Below are 23,415 nucleotides of genomic sequence, written 5' to 3'. Positions count from 1 at the left end.
ATTTATTAGAAAATAAATATCAGGGAGCTGTGATACAAACTACTTTCCAAGAGTGAACTAAGCTAAAGCTTTAGCAACCAACCTGAAAACCATGTAAAACTAAAAACGAAAACACAAGCAAGGCATAACTTCCCTAAGTATGGCCAGTACATCTGGGTACAATTTTAATAAACACAGAAGTAACTTTTCACACATCTACTTCTGCTGCTGCTCCTATGACCACACTGCTTCTCCTCAGCTAGTGAAAAATGGTTTTGCAATTCTCAGCAACCGAGGTTTAACGTAGCTGCACAAAACCCGGTTGTGTTCATTCTGCTTGACAAATCTTCCCCACCAGTCAGATAAAACGACAAAATCAAGCAATTGCCAGTCTCCAGAGTTTGCCTTTATGTAAGGGCTACACTGATATTAGAAGCAAGGATCCAAGCAAATATAAGAAACATATGGTACAGTTTAATTTTCTCTCCTCTTATTATTTCAAATGTTTAGGTTATGTTACAAAATTCACTACTTTTTATATTCTTATTATTAGAAGAATCTTTAAAGCAAAGCTTGAAAACGTTTCCTTTTACCAATAAATTTGCCTTTTTTTCTGTATGTTGAATTGTCAGAATATTTTTTTTTCTCTTACTGCTCCAAATTCAACATAATATTTTGTTATTTTTTTAATTTTTTTTTTTGCCTAGTCCTTAACCCTAGAATTTAAATTCAAAATAATTTTAAATGAAAAATTCTATTAATGAATTAGAAGGTCACAGGAACTGCCTTTTTATTTTAGATTTCATGTGAGTGCATAGGATCTTTGTACTAAAAGCAGTGCATTTTGATATAATAATGAAAAAAAATGCTGTATGGGTTACTAGTCTAAAGCTGTCACAGCCTGTAGATGATTAATTTTACCAAGTTATTTTAAGCTGGATGAAGTTTCAAGCAGTTAAAGGCCTGGTTCTCAGGAAAAAAAAAAGTCTCTTTAAGAAAGTTGAAAATTTGAGAGCTGAAAGTCACAGGATTGGTTTCGTTTGTAGGGGTTTTTTCAGTCTTCTGAGGTTAGTCAATGCTGTAAGTTATGGTGAACTGTTCCTGCTTAATGCAGAAATTAAGACAGAAACTTGATGTAGCTTCATCATGCATATACTGAAGTATACATACACAGTACATTTATGTTGAATTGTACCTTTTAATAAAATATTGAAAATACTGCTGAAGGAAACAAAGTACAGTCCAGTCCAAAACTAAATACCTTGCTAAACAACAGAAATGTGATAGAAGAAAAGCAGCACACCACGGTGTTTTCCCAGTCTTTTATTTACTAAGCTGACTTTGGTTTTCTATTCTAATATGCTACTCTTAGTTAACAGATCTCACTATCATCTCCTATCTCCCTCCAAAAACTCATAATCCACTTTTTTCCTATTATCATGTACACTCATAATTCCAACGTATTTCTACAGTACCCATTATAGGTAGAGACACTTTCAGTCTTTCTTTTGGCAACACTGAATGCTTATGAATTACGATTTCTGAATCCAGAGAATAAAGCTAAGAAAATTCTAGTCTGCGTTCTGCTAAAAGAAAACAAAAAAACAAAAAACAAACAAACAACAACAACAACAACAAAAAAACTAAAAAAAATCAAACCCACCCAAAATGTGATTCTTTTTTTTTCTTTAGCAATATGGTACAACATTTTCTTTCACAATATAGTACAATATTTAGCAATATTTCACAATATAGTACAATATTTTCTTGAGCAACATAGCTTCTTCAATACAGTACAGCACAAATGGAGTTTGTCAGATTACAAGTCTCAAAGCACGTCACAGTCTTCAGCAAAAGCTGACAAAACTTGTCTGTTTAGATAGGACATAGAAAAAAGATTTTCAGCCATTGTCTTGTGTCTTACCATAGCAGGTGACTCGAAGAAAGAACAGAGCAAGTTCAAGAACACAGTAACTATTAGAACTAAGATTCAAAGGACTCTTGAGTTCAGGATTAGGAGGTGGCAAAGTACCCCTTCAGGGCACAAAGAATTTACTCAAAGGTAATATTCCAATCTGTCTTTTCCTACACAAGCTGATTGCTTACAGACAGCTCTAATATTAGAAGCAGTGTGAATACATATAGAAACTAACACGACTTCTATTGTGGCACCTTTGTGAAGAGCAAAAAAGGCTTTTTTTTTTTTTTCTATCTGGTCTATGTATGTGTCCACAACAACTTGCAATATCATCTCCAACACCTACAACCCAAATTTATTCAGAGGGACATTGTATTGTTTCATCATTCCTTGCAGAATCAGACCACCACCAAAAGTATCCAAAATTTTCCAATAGCTTCTTAATTTTAAATATTTGGGTCATGAAGGTTGATAGTAAAACAGACACCAGATTCAGAGAAATTATAAGGAGAAACAGTCACTAGTCCCAGACACTCCAGGTCAGTCTCTCTCTCCCTCTGTAACACAGAGGGAGTCAATATAAGACTGGGATCTGGAAGGGGAAAAATTCATATCATCCTTGTAACTCCAAATACTTTACAAGCTGATAGGCAGAGAGGTTTCTTCATGTAGTAACAAAGTTCTTGCTCTGAAAAAGCAGCACTGGATATACCAGTATAAAAGTGAAAAAGTCTGTGCATCTGAAAAGTCACCATAACTAGCTGATTTTCTGACACATAAGATACTTCCAGGAAGAGCTTTAAGTAACACTGAAGCTAAACATACAGACATATCTGAGTACTGCACAGCATATTCACTGTTGTCATCACAGATAATATGCTGTTACTGTCTTTGTTCCACAAGTTCAAGTGCAAATTGTTTTGCTACATCTTTGTTAAACTATCATAATCACTAGAGACTTCAATCTTAAATGGAAGACCAAAAGAGTATAAATTTGTCTTTGAATGTCATCGAATATCTACTAAATTATTCACTTGCTGGAACATATTTGCATGGTCTCTATATCCAAGAAGGGTATCAGGGTGCCTCACTTGAGAGCAGAAGGACAGCCACATGAAGAGAATTACTGTCTTACAAAATAAGGGAGACTCAAGAGGACAGAGCAAGGATCCAACACCAATCAAGCTCACCCGTGTCCTGGCATGAGTTAACTTCACTGCAGTAAATGAACTGCACCAGAGCAAGGCACCACTGAGAACAAATAAAACCCAAACGAACAGGAAAAAAGTCTGGTTTTCTCATTCTTTAGATTATTCAGGAAAGTGAATTATAGAAGGTCTTATCTTCTTGTTTATAGTTAAAAGTACCAGCAGCTAATCACATAAAAAGCAGTTAGTCCATCTATTCTAGTCAGAAGTGCATGAATGATTTATTTCTCTCCTTAATCTGATTCTATACACACTGAGGTGTCACTCCACAGAGATGAAATTTAAGTGGCATTAACATTTTAAGTCTGCATATTTACACTTGCAGTTCGGCCACAGGAACAAGCTTTACCAGAATATTCAGTCTAATGACAAAGTACGAATACAATTTGCACATTAGACCTGGGGTAGAATCAGGCTGCTTACTCCTATTGTAGCTCTGGAACAGGAAGCTCAGAAGAAATTGGGAACGCACCTGACCTGTGAGGAACTGCAGCAGCTGCTCTCCATGACTGCCCTTTCCTCAGGGCTCCCTGCCTCTCAATGGGGCCAATCCTGACCTTGACACCCCTCCTACCCCCAAGGCCAACCCTCAGCCAGGCCAAGGCCCAGCTCCATCTTCTTCCCCAGCTTTCAAATCTGCCCTTCAAAAATGCTTCCTCTGGACTGTCCCAGTCAGGCCTCTTTTCCTGGGGTTTAGCGAACCATTCACCCAATCCATGGATTTAACATAGCATTTGTGAATACTGTATGAAGTTCAGAGTGGTGCTATGTGGCATAGTCACGGAGCAGAGAGAAATACAACAGTGCCCAGAAAACTGCTGGCCAGCTTGCTGAAAGACACCAGCCACTCACTAAAGGAAGAACTTAAAAAGAAACTGTATTACAAAGACAAAAACACTGTCTCCATTTCAAAAACACCATAGTGATGCCACTTTGTTATACTGCCCATTGCAACGTCAGACACAGCATGCCTAAAAATTTCCATCTAAAACCACAGTACTTGAATGATACTACCTCAGACACCCACTCACAGCTCCAAGTCAAAATGCTACAGAAAAGCTTTGGAAGAAGAGTTGCTGAAGAACAGATTAAGGAACTGGTGGCAGACCTATTTTAGCTTTGCCTGGCTCCTTACAACTTTTAGAGCAGGCCCCAGCCATTTGTTAAATTGAGAAAATGCTGAAGTCTGCCTAAAGACACAGAACACGATCAAACAGGGAAAGGGAAAAAAAGAAAAAAAAAGAAAAGAGTTCATAGAGAAAAGCAATCTGCTTAGTTTGGGTGACTTTATATATATATTATATATAAAAAACAGTCTTTTAGTTCAGGAAGAAGAACAGAGAGTACAAACCAGATGTAAGAAACCTACATTGCTGAAGATTACAGAGTAGGTTGATGTTTGAAGAAGTGGTAATGTGATAACCTGAACATCTAAGGACTCTTATGCAATATCTCATTTAGCTTTGCACTCCTAACCCAGGGAAAGAATGACCTCTGGAAGGCTGGTTATCCCATTTCAGCTCCTACATTGCTCATTAGAGCCAGTGAAAAGCCCCCTAGTAACCCTAATTCACACTGATTCTGCATCAGATTTAAAATAAATTAAGAAATATTTATTCTTGAAAAAGATACGACTGCATTTCATTACCTTCTGTACCAATACTGCTTAGGTGAGATTTCTTCTCTTCACCAGCTCACAGGTGGAACTGGCCATTTAAAAAGGCTTATTTTAGAGCCTTGCAAAGCAAGATGTGAAGCAGTAACAATACAACAATGGGGCCCCTGGACAGAGGTACTTGTTTAGCAGAGTCTTATACTATCTAGCTTCCACAAGCAGGAAGCCCACTCTGACAGCAACAGCAGTTCCGCAAACAGACATAGGCTTCTTGCCTCTTCAGACCTTCTTATCACTGGGTGGTTTAATACAGCTACCACCTGAGAAAAGATATCTAATGTTCACAGCCACTAGCAAAATGCCACAAACACAGTGAGCTTTGCTTCAAGCAATGATAAAGCAAGAGTTTAAGCACCCCACAGTACGTTTTTCCCCTAATCTTGTTACAGAGGTTATATTGTACACGCTTCTAAGTACCAGTCACAAAAAAATAAATCAGAAGCTTTCTTAATCTGAGAAGTCTCCAAGACCATCCCTTCAGAGTACGGTATTTTCAATCTCTCTTTTCAAATTATCCGGAATAAATGAAATATGCCCACAATACAGTGAGCACATTGAGTCCTAGCCCCAGTTCATTCCAGTATTAGACAAATCTAAATGAGGTATTTTTAAAGATACTACACCTACGTCTTTTCAATTATTTTATTACCTTAAAATACTTTCCTGAGATTGAAACATTTCTCCCATCTGTCAAAATACTGCCAGCAGAAAAAAAAAGATGGTAGTAATTTGTCAAAATATTTAATTGTGGAAATGATCTTAAAATTAAGCCCAACTCCATGAGGTACTTAGAATAAGCTGTCAAAGAGACAAAATGTTTTCAGGAGAGTTTGAAGGATTTTGCTGTATTTGTGATAAAAGTGTTCAAGCAAAAGTAGTAAAATACACAGACAGTGAAAACTGATTTTCTAGGTTTTGCCTAAAGCTAGAGTTTACCATATATAACTTAGATAATAAAAATTACAATAGTGCTCCAGGGAAACTATTATACCACTAGGCAGGCTTCCTCTCTTCATTTATATCTCCTCTATATATCTGCATCTCCTTAGCAAAAAAGAAAAACCAAACAAAACAAGCACAACAACAGAAAGGAAACAATGAAACACACTCAACACACACAAAAAGCAACACAAACAAACCACAAACCAAACAAAAAGCCACAGATAACAAAAAAAAAATAAATCTATTCATTAAGATTTTCAAGAGCTAATCACCAGGAAAAAGCAAAAATCAGGAATAAACTGTTTCATGACTCTACTTTCATGCTTTTGATAAGCATATTTTACAAACATAAAACCCTTAAAATATATTAAGGCTATAAAGTTAAGCACTCCGAAATTACAAAACTTTGGGTTTGTATTGTCTTTGACATTTTCATTTGGCAAAAAAATTTAATTACTTATAATCATTTTATCAGGGATGAATGTTACTCATTTAACAAAAATCTTTTAACATTTATTCCCTCCCTCTTTCCCCCCCAATTCAGGGATTAAATGATTAAGGTTCTCAACTCAGTTTATGGAACAGTTTATGCAGCCTCCTTCGAACACAAAGTTATTCAGTTCTTCAGTGAGCTCCCTAAAACACTAAAGGAAATCACTTTGTAACACGCTTAACCTTTTCAGCATTCCTCCAGTATGACAGAATCGTCTACACTGCAGATACTGAGTGGAGTCACGACCTTCCTTTGCAGACCAGTCTTCCCCTAGTTTTGTGGGTAAGTTCCCCTAACATCACCTTCGCCACACTGCTCTCCAGTGCATGCCAATATCCATGCCTAACCAGTAGCTCTGCCAGTCCAGCTCTCAAACCTAAACACCTCTAACAAACTGTCTGGTATTGCTTATGTTCCCCATGGACGTTCTGTTAGGATGTCTAATTAACAGACTATGTCTTCACCTACCAGTCTTTCGCCTAAAATTTCACTCAGCCTAGACTATTGCTTCTCCAAATAACACGTTATTTCTGAACTGGGAAATACTATCCATTATGGAACAGAAAAACAAAAGCCCTAAAACTAGGATGCACCTCATCACCATGACACTGCCTTGTGAATTGTTGGTTGGACCTGGCCCCTGCCTCAGAGCCTGCCCAGTTTACCTAACACAGGCACTGTGTGGACCCTGGGGTCCAGCTGGAACTTTTCTACTTCTGCACAATACCACAGGGTTGGGAGTTACAGCATGCAATTTAAAGGAGTCTCAAGACTTCCCCAGTTCATTTCATGTATCTTAGAATTGTACAAAAGTCCTGTATCGGATCCTCTTGAAACACTTTTCCATCTGTATACCGTATCTGACTACCCTCAGGAACTAATCCAGAGCTTGAAAAAGTACTTGAAGAGCAGCTTTTTCCCTTTGTAAAAGAAATCCTCAGCCATTCCTTCAAGTCTGGACTTCGCAAAAGCTTCTACCATGTGTCAAGAGGGGCAGGGGAAGGTAGATATAAATGTCATTCCCTGAACCTCCACAAAGAGGGTTCCCAGCCATTTCATACAATATGAGATTTCCTATATAATTGTCATCTTTCATCTTTTAAAAGCTTTTTTTTTTTTCCATTTTCCCTGTATTTTCCTGCTATAGTTGCATACTCGGAGTCTCTAACAAGTTCCTGTGAAAGCACCTGAAGGTTAAAGAAATATCTGCCAACAAAAGGCTGGAGTCCCAGGTTTGGCTTTAAGAAACACTATTGAGAAGAAATTCTCTCTTTAATTGCACTATAGAAAAAAGCTTCTGGATTGATAAAACTTATGTTCAGGAGTATATCTAATCTTAGGCACTACCCTTCTTCAGAAATACATCTAATGGTGTATAACTCCACATGTGCTGTTCCATAAAATCTCTGCGCTAGGTGTGGGTTGTATTGCTACTTTTCTTTCATTTGGGGGGGGGGGGAGGAGAGGGGTGGAAGAAGGATGTTACAACAGCCAAAACAAGGCTTAGGTTGTCCATGTGAAATAGGCACTCTGAGAACCCCAGTGTGAAAGCAGTACATGCCCAACAGTGTTTTCATTTTCAATAACTGTAGAAAGGCAGAATCTGTACTACACACCATAAGGTCCAAGGAAGCAGGATTTGACCTTGAGCTATAAAAACTGCATTTTAGATGAGCTTTTTCCCAATATATCACTATAATAGTACAAAAAAATGACATGCATTTTGCTACTGAACTGTAACTTGTCTAATACAGATTTTGAAAGACATACTTAATAAAGCTAATCTGCTTTTGCAACTTCCAACAAATACTGGTTTTCTGCTAAACCTGTCCATTCTTACATATTAATTTCTGAGAATTATATTTGAGGGAGGAAGATAAATGAGAAATAAAACTGACTGAATCAAAAAGCTTTATTTCCCTGAAAGTGGTCAGATGTTTAAGCTCTTAGAAAATCTGCCTATAGCTATGTATTTCATTAAATTTATACAAATATATACATAAATAAAAGGCAGCTAAGGGAACTAAAACAACATTCAGATCAGCATGCTTGTCTCAGCTATACAAAAAATAAATCTGCTTATGTAGATATTTAAATATTTTTCAAATAAAGATATATCGAACTCTTCCCAAAAAAGAGCCACATATAGAAAACTGCCTAATGCAGACTAAGAGATTATTGGCCTCCCTTACTGCAACAGCACATTGCTGGCTTCTTTTCCAACTTGTCCACCAGGACTCCCAGGCCCTTTTCTGCAAAGCTGCTTTCTAGTCAGTTATCCCCAAGCCAGTATTGGAGCGTGTGGTTATTTCTTAGGCAGGGACACTTTCCACTAGACCAGGTTGCTCAAAGCCCTGTGCAACCTGGCCTTGAACCCTTCAGGGATGGGGCAGCCACACTGACACTGGCTAGCTCCCTTAAGTCATGGGTGCATCCCATCAACTCCCATAGATTTGTATGCATCCAGGTTATATTCCCTGATCTTCCTCTAGTGAGGGTCAGTCTTCCTACTGGTTTCATGGCCTAGGATTCCTGAAAGTTAATCTTACCCAGAGGTGAAGAAAGTATTGAGTTTCTTAGCCTTATCCATGTTCCATGTCACCAGATCCCCTGTGCCATTCAGTAATGGGCTGACATTTTCCATGGTCTCTGTTTCGCAGCTGAAACGCCTGCAGAAGCCCTTTTCATTGCTCTTGTTCTTAAAGGCCCTTGACAGATTCAGCTTCAAGCAAGCTTTAGCTTTTCTAACCCAGTATCTCCCTCTTGCCTCCAGTCATCTGTCCCTGCCTCAGCCTCTTGTATGCACGTAAGTCATTAATTCCCTAGGTGCTCCCCAGGAACTTACCAGGTAGTTCTATACAGAGGTGAGATGAAAGGAGTTACTCTCAACTCTCGTTGCAAATTATTACATATTTGACTAACTGCTAAAGGAGCTTGCCATGTGGGTATTTTAGATGGTTCTAATGATTCCCTCAGTCAGGTCCTGCTGTGCCTTGAAAAATTCATCTGCTTCAACGTGCTGATTAATACCTTGAATGCAGTCTCTGGCCATTCCAGAGAGACACTCAGGCAGTTTCTGCAGCAGAATTAACCAAATTGTACACAGATAAGACACTTGCGAATACTTAGCAGACTGTTCTTCCAGATGCAGAAATGGTCAAATATAACAGTCTTTGTAGTTAAGATTATTTAGGAGATGATTCGTACACAGCTGAAGATATGCTGCGGCAATGTATCACATGTGCCAGAGGGGTCACACAGTCAGCTGCGGTTTAAGAATTCAGTGAAACTGGGGTCTGGGGAACCTCATGCAATCAAAGATGAAGACGCTGTTGCAAGGACCCATCATTCAGACAAGCAACTGATCGCTCCATTCAAGAGATTTGATTACTGTGGGAGTCTGCGACATATTCTACTGTGGGACACTACAATAGTGTATTTGTTCCTTTCCACTGTGTGAGCCCATGACTTGAAGTGCAATCATCAATCACAGATCCTTTGTAATTTATGATTTGTTTATTTACCTGTATCAGTACTTTGTAGCTACCTGAAATGTCCACATAGAAAATGAAATACAGCCACTTGATACAGGAACTGCTGCTGTTGGCATATGCTACGGCTACAATCAGTAAGCCAGACCAAAACATTAATGCAATAAAAATTTGCATCTACAATGAATGGTGTTCCTGCTTCTAAAGTAACACTTCTTTCTGCATTACACATTTATACAACTACACTATTATGATGATCTGAAAAATTAATATGACAAGATATGCATTCAAAGTACTTAAAGCATATGCTTAAAAGGCATACACTTAAAATCAAATGTTTCAAATCTCATTTGGCAATTAAGAGACATAAGCAGATCATTGCCTTTATATAAAGTCTCACAGATAACCACCAAGTTGGCATCTGTGTTGAGAGAGGAATACTAACTTTACCTTCTTCCACAATAATCTTTATTTTGCATTACACAACTCGAATAAATTGTTCAATATGAACCAACTAATATTATTTTAAATGCTTTGACATTATGCTCATTCACTTCTCCAAATCAGGTAAGATTTTTTGTTGCTCACTGTCAAGTTTATGAACAAACGACAGTCACTTATAATATCAATTCACATTAAAAGCAATTAGATTGGAGAAGCAAACATAAGCAGTTATACTTAAGGGTTTTTTGAAACCACGGTATTTTTAAGCATGGTAAAAATGATTAAGACAAAGTGAAATGACAGAATGGCCCTATTTAGTAAAGAGCATTCCATTATTTGTCATTACCAAGCAGGGAATGGGTTTATGGTGTGAATGATGGAATTCGTAATACTGTTCTGAGATTTCAGAGCAGATAAAACACAGTGCAGACAGGTATTTGTCAAACACAGATATCACATATTAAGATGTATGAATAACTGTAATCCAGAATTGCACTCCTTATCTACATTAATACATGAAGAGGAATGAAGGAGAAAGAGGGCAAACATAAAACCCTTTCTTTCCAGGCTTCTAGTCATTCAGTGTCATTAAGAAAGTTCTACCAAGGGCTGGTAATACATGTTCTACATATCTGCCAGCTGACTCCATCCACAGCAGTGCATGAAGTAACTCCGAAGGAAAAATGCAAAAGATATATAGGTATGACTGCTATCAACCATCTCTAAATAACCTGAAAGATGGCACTGTTAGAAACATCATATAGGGAGCATGATCAAGAAACCTTTAAAAGTGTTTCTCCATCACACACAAATACATAGTAAGTACAAATAAACCAACTTGAATTTTCTGACTCAATACTTAAAAAAATCTGTTGCATGCAACACTGGAAAATACTTTCCAAACTAGAAGAAATGTCTCATTTAAAAGGTATTTCTTATCATTAAAATATTTATGGAAGAATTTTGTAGGTGCCACACTGAATATATAAGAAAAAATATTTAAGCTGATGCTGCAAAGAAAAGTAACAGACCTCAGCCAGGACACAAACCCAAGACCTGTGAGTGCTCAGGGGAAATAGCGAAGTTACACACCAGCCTAAAACAGAGGACAAAGTAGACGGCTACCCACCATGTTTTATTCATTCAGAACTGATACTCATGAGTCAGGGAAAATTGCAAAACATTACTCTACACAGGCCAAAGACTGAAGTCTTGTACTATGAAGACAGCATTTGATTTCACCTTGCTATCTTTGCCTTACTCAATTTTGCCAAGCCTTCGGTCTAGCTTTGGTATTAAATATGTTCACCACTTGCTACACTTACATCATATTGTTATAAGCAAGTCCAGCACCTGAATTCAGAAAGGGGTTGGGCGGAATCCCAAACCATTAAAAATTAGCTTCATAAGCTTCTAAAACCACAAAGCTGTGAAGGTTACTTTTCATTACAAAAGGCACGATCAAGACTTTTATCACACAAATCTTTACATCATGTACCCACCAGCTGGGATTTATCCATCCTCGCTGCAGCCAAATTCTTATGGTAACAGACAGGTCTCACACACCAATGCCAGTCTGTAAGTCCCAGCTGAAGCAGTGCAGAAGCTTTTTTGCCTCTTTCTTCCTTTTTTTTTTAAAGACATTAGTTACTCCTCTTGGCAGCCCTGAAATTCACAGCAAGAAATGGAATAACTGCCAACTTTTGCTGCTGAAATTTATGTTTAGGGAAGCACTGTCTTTCCTGCAGCTATAGATTACTTGGAATGAGAAATATTTAGGAACTCCCTCAACAATTCCAGATGAATGCCTATTATCTCATTAACAAATGCTTCACTTCATAGGAAAGCAGGTAAAGAAAGAAATGAGAAGAATGGAGTCCTTTTCAAACTATCCTGCTCCTACTGCAGTCTAGATGGAAGACTTGTATTCTCTTGTATTCTGCTTGCCCATGGGTTTTCCTAAACCATAAGCATAACCCATAGTAACCAGTCTCCTTTACCTTTTGGGGACACAGTTATTTAGGCCCTGCTAACGAGGAAGTGTTTTATAGGACCCAGAAAATTAGTAATAACCAAAAGCTTAATTTCCTACAAAACAACTTGTTAGGCTTTGTTTGTGGCACCTCACTTCAAAGGGAGGGATTCTTTTTCATCAGCCAAGGAACAGAAGAATTTATATGCAAGCAGAATTAAGCTATCAGTTAAGCTCAACAGTTGAACATGGATTCATTAAACAGGGCTGCATCTGAGGTCTAAATTAGGCAGAGGAAATCGAAAGAAAAAAAAGAAATCTCTATCTTAAAATGTGATAGGGTCCATTTACGCTCCTAGATGAGATTACTTTTCTCTACAACACATTACCCAAAGGTACTTCCAAAACTGAGGGAGTATATTACATGGCACTAATCAGAACTTTTTTGCTAAGTAGGTCAAATGCTGAAACAAAATCTTGAAATCTTATGCACTGTTAAAGAAAGAAAAAGCTCTCCTGAAAGCAGAAGAGCCAAGGTGCTAATCACTTTCCAACATATAAAAACCTTCTGCACAAACATTAAATGTACCACTTTAAAATGCACAGTCATACACCTGAGGCTGTTCCTTCACTGTCATTTTAATTCAGTTTGTAATAACCGACTGAATTTTAATTAGATGAATGACTTTATTTGCATATATAGTTGCTTAACTTCACCAAGACTGACTTGTTTAACATTTCTTCTTTTTTCTGAAATCAAAACATCGCCAGTTCCAAACGGTCAGGCACATTTAGACTTCAAGAACATGTTCTTTATTTAGAAGAAAATCAATAAGGCAAGAGAGAGGGGGTTTTCCTGGTTTTATTTACAATAGGTATATTATAACCTTGAACAGCTTGGACTGCGCATAAGGCATCATGGAGAAAGGCAGTGACGGTACTAGCAAAACTGAAGGAGAAATAGGTTTATTGCCAAACTTCAGAAGGGACAGCTCTGACTGAAGGTTCTAGGCAAACACCAGTTACACACCGTCCTGTATGTACTGTTCTGTGCTGCACGTAACATTGCAAATTCACAAAGTAAGAATCCGTTTAGTGGAATATGTTTTCTAGCCATTACTCTAAAGCCTAATTGAAAAGTATCCCTCCTTATCTTTATGTCTTCTTTCAAAATTCAGAGTCAAAGTACACCGAGGTTCATAGATGGGTATGGAAGGGCGGAATTGCCATGTATTTAAATGCAAATACCATTAACCTCTTTGAAGGCATATGCAATACATCTCTGCCTGCCTCCTGGGCTAACTGAAAGCTGTTTAACTACAATTAGAACAGCACAGAACCCTTGCTGCTAAGAAACAGGCTGTATTAGCTTGGGCATAGTACCAACACAGTCTTCTGTAATCTCAGGATGCAAGCAGAATTGTTTCCAGCTGTTTACAGCACGGAAACTGTAAACTTGCATCTGCCTAAAAAGAATATACTGATTTCCTGATGGCACAGCTGTAAACACAGAATTAGGATTATTAATTTTGTTGAAGTATAACTCATCAGGGAATGATGACTGGAAGCAGCTGATTAAAATCTGAAAACATTAAAATATGTGAAATATAACATATTTTCTTTAAAACAGGATGGAAAGAAGTAAGTTGCTGGGGAACACAGTTCTTTGGTCTTAAAATAGAGCCAAAGTAAGTTTCCGAATCAGGTGAGATTGGGAAGTTGCTCCTTTACCACACAAAAATAACCAGCTTAGTTATACATTATTATCATACAGTAATATTAGTATCTTGCAGAAGGAACAAATCACCACAATAAAGAGTACTTGAAGGAAGAGGTTTATTTGAAATGAGAGGATCCTACATACATACATAATGCTACTGTCCAAGTGAATGTTTGGTTTGTGTATATTCTTTATACACATAATTTGATTTCTATTTCTTCACATACATTACCTGTAGGTTCTACATGATTCTTGGCTATGTGTGCAAGAGTCACACAGTAATAACATAAAATGTAATTACGTAATTTTTAATCCCATGTCAAGTTCTGGAATGATTCTGTGTTTCTCCCCTCAGGTTAACTTAGTGAGAGTTAATTCAAGGTACCAAACATGGTTTTGTGAAATAGTACATAGACTTACACATCTTTCTGCTCTACGTGTTCAAGCATGAAAAATAACTTAATTAGCAAATAACTAACTTAAAGAAGAACACTCTTCAACAGACATACTCAAACTTTTGTCATGTCTTCATGGAAAATAAAGCAGTTCTCCTAATTCAATCTCCACACTAAGTATTCTTAGTAGACATGCATGACGTTAAAGAAAGGTTTTCATTATAAACCATAAATATTCATTAAGGAGCTACTGCATGCAAATACATGCCTTAGGAAAAGATTATATTCTTTAGAATTTTTGACAATTTATTATCAAACAGCATTCAACTCTACATAATGTTTCTAAATGCAGCAATTCAGAATAAGTGAGCACATAAAAGGATAAATCTGCTTCACACAGCTAAAATCTTCTTCACAGTCTGGGAAAACACTACAACAGGGAAAAAATTCATAAGAAAAATCTTCATCTGTCAGTCAAAGATTCTCCTGGCATAACTTCAAAACTTTACTCCCAATTTGCTATACATTTTGATCTAAAAGTTCATCCTTTCAAATCATCGTGTTAGACTAAGCTAGCAATCTTGCTAGAATATCTGCAAACAGAAATCTGGAAGAGAGTAAAAAATGGCTGCAATCTCCAAAACATACTTATGACCTCACACCTTAAAATTCAAAGTTCTGTTTATTCTTAAGTACTGTGCTCATCTGCCTAAAATAGTTTGCTTATTTCACTGCTCTCCCTGTGAAGACAGATATGAAAGGAACTGGAGCCATAATACCAAACATGAAATGAATAATGCTGTTCACAGTTATTCAACAAATTTTACTGTTTACTTACAAATGATTTATTCAGTGAATACTTTCTGCCATATGAAAATGATGTATTAAGTTCTGCAATCTTCATGTCTCATTTGTACAAAATGCATAGTATTTGCAAACAGATCCTATATGAAAGAAATAAACCTCCTGAGTCATATGACCATTTCTTGAATAAATGGCGGCAATAACAATCTTTTGTAGAATAAAGATTTGAAAAATAGTAAGCTAATGAAAATATACAATTACCAGGTTTATAAATTACAGAATCGTCAGGATTATTTTCATTTACAAAGCCGAAAGTAATTAAAAATGATGAAATAAGAGAGCTCTAGTAACAGTCTTGCTTAACAATATCAAATTAGTGAGCAGAGCATCATTTGAAAAATCAGCACTAAAGAGCAGTCAGAGTGATAATAATTTTCAGCATCTGCTATTTCACTGCAATACTACATCAAATCCAGCTGTAAGCATAGGGCTTTTAAACTTTCTCACTGAGTTGTACACTCTCCTGCTTGTCTGCTTTCCAATACAGATCTACAATGATCTCATACAAGAGCATCATGCTTCATACCACTGTTGCATTTCATCTTCCACCAACACAAGGTAGAAAACTGGATCAACAAAATTAATCATACTACTCAATGAATTGTATTATTTAAAATTCTCTATTAACTCTTGAAACTTGTACTGACAGAATGATGTGCTGACATCTGAGATAGAGAGGAAGCAACTCAGCAGGTTCAGAGAAGCTTTAAAATGTTACTATTTCCTACAAGCTACAAACCCTCCAAGTTTTCCCTTCGGATTAAAAAAAAAAAAAAAAAAAGCTGGGAAAAATCAAACCCTGCCTTTATTCTAAACACGACTGAAATTACGTTTCCTATCAGCACTCAGGCACTGAAGGTGAGAGTACATCATGGAACTTACATAAAATTCCAATCATGGCCCATATCATTTGCTCTCCACAGTAACTACACAAGATGGCAAATACAGCTGGACCTTACAAGTACCTATGATGGGGAGGAAGATTACAGACAGATGAAGCAAAGAAATGTGTAATTGCCACAGAGGCGTTCTCCTACAAACTGTGAAATCTTAGCTAGCTTCATTCCTTCCATGTGCCTCCAGGAACAACTACGTAGATACTGCAGTATTAAAGACCTTCCCTCACCATTCCTCTTTGTGACCTCCTCCCACCTACACAAGTATGACACAATCAGATTTTAGAAACATTATTTAAAATATCCTATGCACCCCCCCAACTCAGAGCAGTGGTCAGGCGCACTGTGCTGACTTGCATTACAATTAATGTAAAAAAAAACCCCACCCAGTAACCGAAGACTACTTTGATGCTACATATTTACTAGTCAGAAGTTTGATTTTAAGGCCTGACTTGCCTTTTTGTAACATTATTTTACCTATGCTGTGGCTACAGAAACAGTACTGCTTCAAACTGGAAAAAACGTACCTGGCACGGGGTGGGGAGCGTGCAATAACCTCTTCCTTAACATTGACACTGCCCAGCACTGAAACGGCACCGAAAATGTCATCCTGAAATTACTTTACAGTTGTTTGCACACCCTTTCACTTACAGCTAACTCCAAGAGAAAAAAAAAAAAAAAATTTAACTAGAGGAGGAAAACTGTCTAACAGCAAGCTATACTTGGAGACAGACCTTGAAAAAGTAGGTTTCTTGGCTTAAAATAATTCCTTCCCCTCCAATATTCAGAATGGAATGAAGTTCATTAATTTCACTGAGAGTCAACTGAGCAGTTAATACGAGCAATAAGTCTATACTTGTCATGACTATTAACACCACAAATTTTGGAATGCCTAATATAACAATTGCTTCTATATTAAATACTCGATTGGGAACACTGGTCTGAAACACTGGACAGATTTGGGGTCCCAAAGGCTGGGCTCTGGTAACACAGATAATTAAGTTTTAAGACTTCTAAGCTACAATGGCTATTTCTAAGACCAAAAAGAGATGGTCTCGGGAATATGCCATCTCTGTGCATATCCGAGTGCTAGAAAGAAGAGTAGAAAGAACTGACAACCAAAAACCTGAAAAATTAAACAACAGGCTCCCCACACTATTTGGCTAAAATGTCATAGTTTTAAAACAATCATTTTTTGCCTCTCATTTTGCAACAAATTTGATAGTAACATTTAAAAAAATTTCCTCTGCATACAGAAGAGCTAATTACTTATTTTTAGCCTGGTTTCCTAAGGAAATGAAACTTATCCGTTAGGCCCTCATCACAATAACTTTTGAATTCATAGAATGATTTCTGCCAGGTCTGACAGGGTGTAAAACACGTTCCCAAAAATGGCAGCTGGGAAAGTTGCCTTCAGTAGGCATCTGGGAGAACACCCAGGAGCCTCTCCCCACCACCTCTGAGAGCAGGCTGCTGCAGCTGTGCTGCTCACTGGTCTAGGAAGAAGGGGGGGGGGGGAGAAAAGGCTCTTTTTGTTTCATTGGCTTGTTTGCTTTAACAAAAGCTGGGATGACCATATATTTTCATAATTCCAGCTCAGCTGCAAATGAAAATAGCACTGACCAAATCCCTCACTGATGCGTGTCTTGTCACAGGTCCACCAGAACTTTTAAGAACAGCATACATTTGCTGAGGACCCAGCATCAGGCACTGCAGTGTAGGGAAGACTGAACTAGTGAAATTTGTTACTGACATGAATGAAGGAAAACTTTGAAGGATTCCACAAAGATGCGCTGTATTCAGAGAACTGGGTAATTTATTATTATTATTAATCACTGTCATCATCATCTTCCCTATAAAGAAGCCGATGGCAGAATTAATGATTAAGATGTCTGGAAAACAAGCTTATTTTGTCACTTTAGCAAGAAAAAGTTACTTGCTAATTACCCTTACGTTCCTCAGGTGAGGGGTACAGATGGCTTCAAAATGCAACACATGCAGCTATCACTACTCTGAAACTTAAGTATTACTGTTAGATTTTAAGTTTTACTTTCCTTACAGTACTCGATGTTACTCCTGATGGCTCTCCAAAAACACTGGCATTAAAAGATAAAGTTATGTGAAATCTTTCATTACAGTACACCCATACTTCAGGGCAATAGTGGCTGGCAAGCACAAGGTTTATCCTAGCTGAACCTTCCACGGTCCACCATGTTTTCCTGTGCAACATTCAATGGAATTACGTCAGGTTTTTAGTATAAGAATATAAATAAAACTATGATAATTTCAAAATCTTATTTTTATCAACATCATGATTCTCCTGAAATGTTTGGCTTAATGCTTTTGTCTTTCAAATGTAAATATCCAAATATAAGCACAAAACACAGAAGTCACTTTGCAAATACATGTTGTAGAAACTATAAGGTATCAATGTGAACAGACAACTTGACATCATGTCTTAAATGAAGAACCTAAAATGTACCATCCATTCTTTAATTATGCCTTTCCTAGGAAAAACACCTGTTACTGGGGGGGATTTTGGTTGGTTGCTTTCGTTTTCGTGGTGTTTTTTTGCTGGGAAAAGTATCATTAAAAAGCTGCTTATACATTTCAAGTAAAGCTATTAAGTAAAGAAATATGCTGGCAACAGAAGTTAGCACATCCCACTATATGAACAATGCTATAAAATAGATTCTGAACTGATGTGCCCTCCCCTAGTTTTTGGTTATATTTAGCCACATTACAGACACATTATTGATCAGACAAAAATAAATAGCTGTAACAGCTGAAATCCCTATTACAACTTCTGGCTACACACAGAATCCAATCTAACTCCCATTCAGACCACTAAAACAGGCTAGAACCTCCAATTGCGCTGCTGCTGAGACACCAGGCTTGAACTTCATACAGACTTTATGGTTGACAGAGAGTTTTTTGAGCATAGCAAGCATAAACCCAGCTTATTTTAGCTTTAACTGTACAACTGCAAATCTCCACCGTAAAACCACTTCAGGCTATCTAGGGTATTAAGGAGTGAAATTACTGAAAAGCATTTGCTTATTTAGTGTATTATTTAGGATTTCTAACTATAATACTTATTACTAAGGACTTATTACAGGACCTGCAACATAAACCACAAAACAAGGATTTTTCAGCCACCAAGTCATAATAGGAAACAACACAAATGGCTTCAGCTCATGAAGGACAGCACAGTATAAGATACAGTACTTGAAAGAGAAATGGAAGTTCATTTTTCAACTCATTCAAAAATCACAGAGGATCACATGGAATGATTTTCAATTTAGATATTAAATGAAAAGAACCTACCAGCTAGAGCATACATGGTCTCGTTGATGTAACTCATGGTGGTTTAGAAACCTAGCAAGGCTGTCATGATATTAAAAGCAACAATGAAGGGAAGTGGTTAGTCAACTAGCTGGTTCTGCTGTTATTCCCTCCCACTTCTTTCAGCAGTACCGAACTCTGTAGGCTTGTAAATCAGCTTACTATCCCAGTTCTTCCTTTTATTTGTTTAAAAAATAAGAAGCACCACACCAGTTTTTCAGGATTATTACAGTGTTTCAAACCAGATATTCAATACTTGCAGCCATAATAAGATACCAGATACAACGTCCAAGTAGTAATAATCTCTGCTTCCTTGGAGGGGGAAAAAACAGAATCAAAAATAACCAAAAACACTACCTAAGAGTAGCTTTTCTCATTGCTGCTTTGAATTGAAGCTAACAAAATGCAAACCATTCTGCACTACTTGGTAAGGAAGACTAAATTAACTGTATTTAACATTAGCCAAGTTATCTAACAGACTAGATCTAGCTGACTTTGGAGTGAATGGACAGGATTTTTTATGAAGGCTTTCATGTATCTGTACATGAACAGGGGATACCATCTAACAAATCAGTAAAAAAATCAGTATTTTATAGTCAGTTTATACTGGTCGAAGTGATCAAGGGTAATGAAACGAAAAAGAACTAAAACATTACAATTATTTTTTGATTGACATTTACTTTTTGCCATAAAGCACATTTGTAAATGTATTTTCATGCATGCACTGCATGCTTCTTTACTGCAGGTAACAATCTGGTTCCCAATTTCACTGCTGAGACATGTGTTTTTCTAACAGACAATGTTTAACACCAGATGTAAAAAGAACTCTGACAGAACTAACACAAACTCAGTGTCCTGATTTAGTAAGCTCTCAAAAACACAAATTACCACTTTTAGCAACGGTATTTGGGGAAGTGGGAAGAGGAAAATCCACCAAGACATCTCCATTTGGTTTTGTGTATTAAATTAATATAAAACAGATTAAGACAAATTGGTTAAAGCTAAGCCACAGCAATAGCCCAGGTTTACCTTTAAAATTGTGGTTTCATGATTTATTCAATGCTTTCCTTTGGCATTTGTAAAGTACATCGAAAGTTTAATGCCTAAACAACCCAGGGCTTTGGGTGTTTTGAGTACGTGTGATACACTATGAACTAGATCAATATTCAACTTCTCTGACTACCAAAAAAAAACCCTCACACCAAAAAACAACAGTTGCCCAAGACCACAAGGAGCTGTCCTCTCTGTGCCCCCCACCCTGTAACAAAGACACTGTCCAAGCCAGCAGCCTGCAGAAACCCTTGCTTCTTGAAAGAATGACAGCACTCAGCAGAGACACTAACTTCACCTTCTCACACATTTCTTCCTTTCTTTTTTCCATCCCTACAGATTGCCCATCTAACACAATGGAGAAGCCACATTTTGTAAGATATTTCAATGTACCCAACAGAAGTCTACCACAGATACATCACCTTTCACAGCTGGAGAATTCCAATAGCATTCTTCTTGCATCTTCCCAGTAACCTAGCATGCAGCTGGACACTGAGAAGCTCCATCTGCTGAAGCTTGTGCTTCAGACCTTACAACAGTTCTATTAATTTCTTACATACTTACTTACTAAACAGCCTCTGTGGAACCATTTCCCTTCTACTAGGAGGAAAAAATGACAAGACTTGGAGAGAGAGACCATTCAGAGCCCGGAGGTTATGAGAAAGGACTCAGCTGGAAGAGAAATATGGACTAGGTGATGCTACCAGGTTTTGAAGTTATTTCCTTGTGTAGCAAGCAAATATTTCATGCTCATAAACAAATCACACTACAACTGCTGTGCATTCCCACAGTTTCATTTCTTTGATAGTTAAAACATTTATGGAATTTAAAACATGCATGTATGCATAGCTGGTCTGTAATCACTGCTTCTTAACACTAAAGCTGTCCTTAGGCTTACAGCTTTTCCCTCTCTTATAATGGCTGCACACGTGTAAATAAATCTGATAGATCTGGAGCAGTTTTGATGGTTTTCCATTACACACACTCAGGGAAATTGGGGGGAGGGGGGGAAGACAGGTGTGTAAGTATTTAGCCATGTTGCATGTGCCAAGAAATTATGTTCTTCTGAGGATTTTTAATTATTCCTTTTCACTTCTTAAAAATTTACTGTAACATGGCTCATCCAAAGGCAAATTTCTCATATTTTTAGCATGTACTGCATGTGCCATACAGACTCTGTGAAATGATCTTTATAAATGCAAACACAGATCCTTAGGGCATAAGGTATTTATAATTTTTGCATATCCACTAAAGACACCTTTCCTCTCTTTCTCCACACCTTATGTAATTTCTGCCAACCTATTTTTTTAAATATATAAATATTTGAATTAGTAGTGTTACTGTATGCAAATAATTCCTAATGCAGATTTTCATCCTCACATAAACATCATCATTTAAAAGTATACTCAATTTTAATTCCTTGCTAAGCACAACAGCATATTCTACTTCTTATTTGCAAAATGAATGGCACAATGTTTTTGCTATTTCAAGAAAAAGTTACATTGTTTTCCTTTTGTATCTATTCTATCCAGGATGCACTGCCTTGCTATTTTCCAAGCGTCTCTCATGCTGTTTACTTATCCTTCCAGCATCTGCTGAAATCTCAGCATTCATTAGTACAGTGGCTCCTCAAGAAATAGTAAACTTTAAAAACTGATAGCAGATACAAGTTACTGTACTGGAGATAGTGCAGAAGCATAAAGTCCTTTATTAGTCACAATATAAATAACTAATACGTATCCCACATGGAAAACCTACCAGACATCAGGGCTTTCCACACATTTTGGTATAGTTAACTAGTTTCTACTACTCTACTCATTCTAATGCCACATGTGCAAACACTGCTGTGTTTGCTCAGGTGTTCCTACTAGGTTAACAGTGCCACAGCAAAAAAAAAAAAAAAAAAAAAAAAAAAGCTACATGTTTCCTTTTGAAAGACAAAACGTGACCAAGTGGGAAGACTTTTGGCTCATTTATTAAATATCTATTTTTCTTCCAGCATAACTGTTAGCTCTGCAAGTATCAAGATGATTTCTAAAGATCATCCTTGCTTTCTTGAGAAATCATTGCAGTTCTCATTTAAAATAAAAACAAATAAAAATATCAAGAGCGTCCCAATCCCCATTTAGAACAGTTGTCATGCATTACTGAAATTCCTTGAGGAACTGCAACTTTTACAAATTTGGACAGCTTGTTTCATTTCCCTAAGCTGTTTCATTGTAATACTTTTGCGGGGGGTGGGGAAGAGCAAAATCTATAAAAAGGTGCTCATGTGGACAAAACAGAAACACCACCTGTTAAAAATTCACTTTTTGTTACTGAAAGTTTTGATATAGTCAATCACTGAGAAACCTCCTAGTTAATGAGTGCAGCATGTGCTGCAGCACAGCCCTCAACTAGTCGGAGGACTCCAGTTTTCTGAAAGGTTTTTAGAACGAACACTCTTCCAGTTTTCCCAGAGCCCAGGCAGCACTTCCCCAGGCCAAGAACTCGGAGAGAGAAAAGCCTTGAGAATTTTTCACACTGCAGCAGAATCAACCCCAGCCCACCTTGAGGCTTCTGAGAGGCTCTGAGACTAAACAAGCACTAATTAAGTAAGACCACTCTTCATTGTGTTTCAGGTTATACAAGGAGAAAATATATTTGATAGAGTATTTTCAGAGCCTAAAGAAAAATGTAACTTGTGTCTGGATCACTGTCGGTATGGGGCCCTCAAGCTGTTTTTGGATGGAGTCACTCCAAGAAGGTTCAGCATTGCCTGAGTGATAGTCACAAACTCACGTCTCTCTATGTTCGTATGTTACTCATTTTCCACAGCCAGAAAAGAAACTATTTTGTAGATACTTCTTCTTACATCATGGATCCTCACAGTAAAAAGACTCAAAAGAATGCTGGAACTTCCAAAGCTATTTTAGGTCATTTTCCTAGACAATATTTTCTCAAATGAGTCAATATCCCAATTGCCTTTGATAATGTGACCTGGGCCTTCATTCACAGTTTGACTTAAACAGATGACCAAAGCA

General features: G+C 37.3%; 1 protein-coding gene across 1 annotated transcript in view; it reads right to left on the bottom strand.

The window, feature by feature from the left end:
- The window catches only part of HDAC9 (histone deacetylase 9), a 385,328-nt gene extending 365,985 nt beyond the window's left edge, over positions 1-19,343 (bottom strand). Inside the window, exon 1 of the mRNA XM_057406208.1 lies at positions 19,325-19,343. Within this exon, the coding sequence (XP_057262191.1) occupies positions 19,325-19,340 (16 nt within the window). The 5' untranslated portion in view covers positions 19,341-19,343. The remainder of the gene's footprint in view (positions 1-19,324) is intronic.
- Positions 19,344-23,415: the final 4,072 nt, after the last annotated feature.

The sequence above is a fragment of the Pezoporus wallicus genome, unplaced genomic scaffold, assembly GCF_028554395.1.
Source record: "Pezoporus wallicus isolate ANWC-B61680 ecotype Strahan unplaced genomic scaffold, APGP_CSIRO_Pwel_v1 contig_5879, whole genome shotgun sequence".
Taxonomy (NCBI): Eukaryota; Metazoa; Chordata; class Aves; order Psittaciformes; family Psittacidae; genus Pezoporus; species Pezoporus wallicus.
The sequence above is the reverse complement of the archived record's forward strand: the minus strand, read 5'-3'. Positions and strand labels throughout refer to the sequence as shown.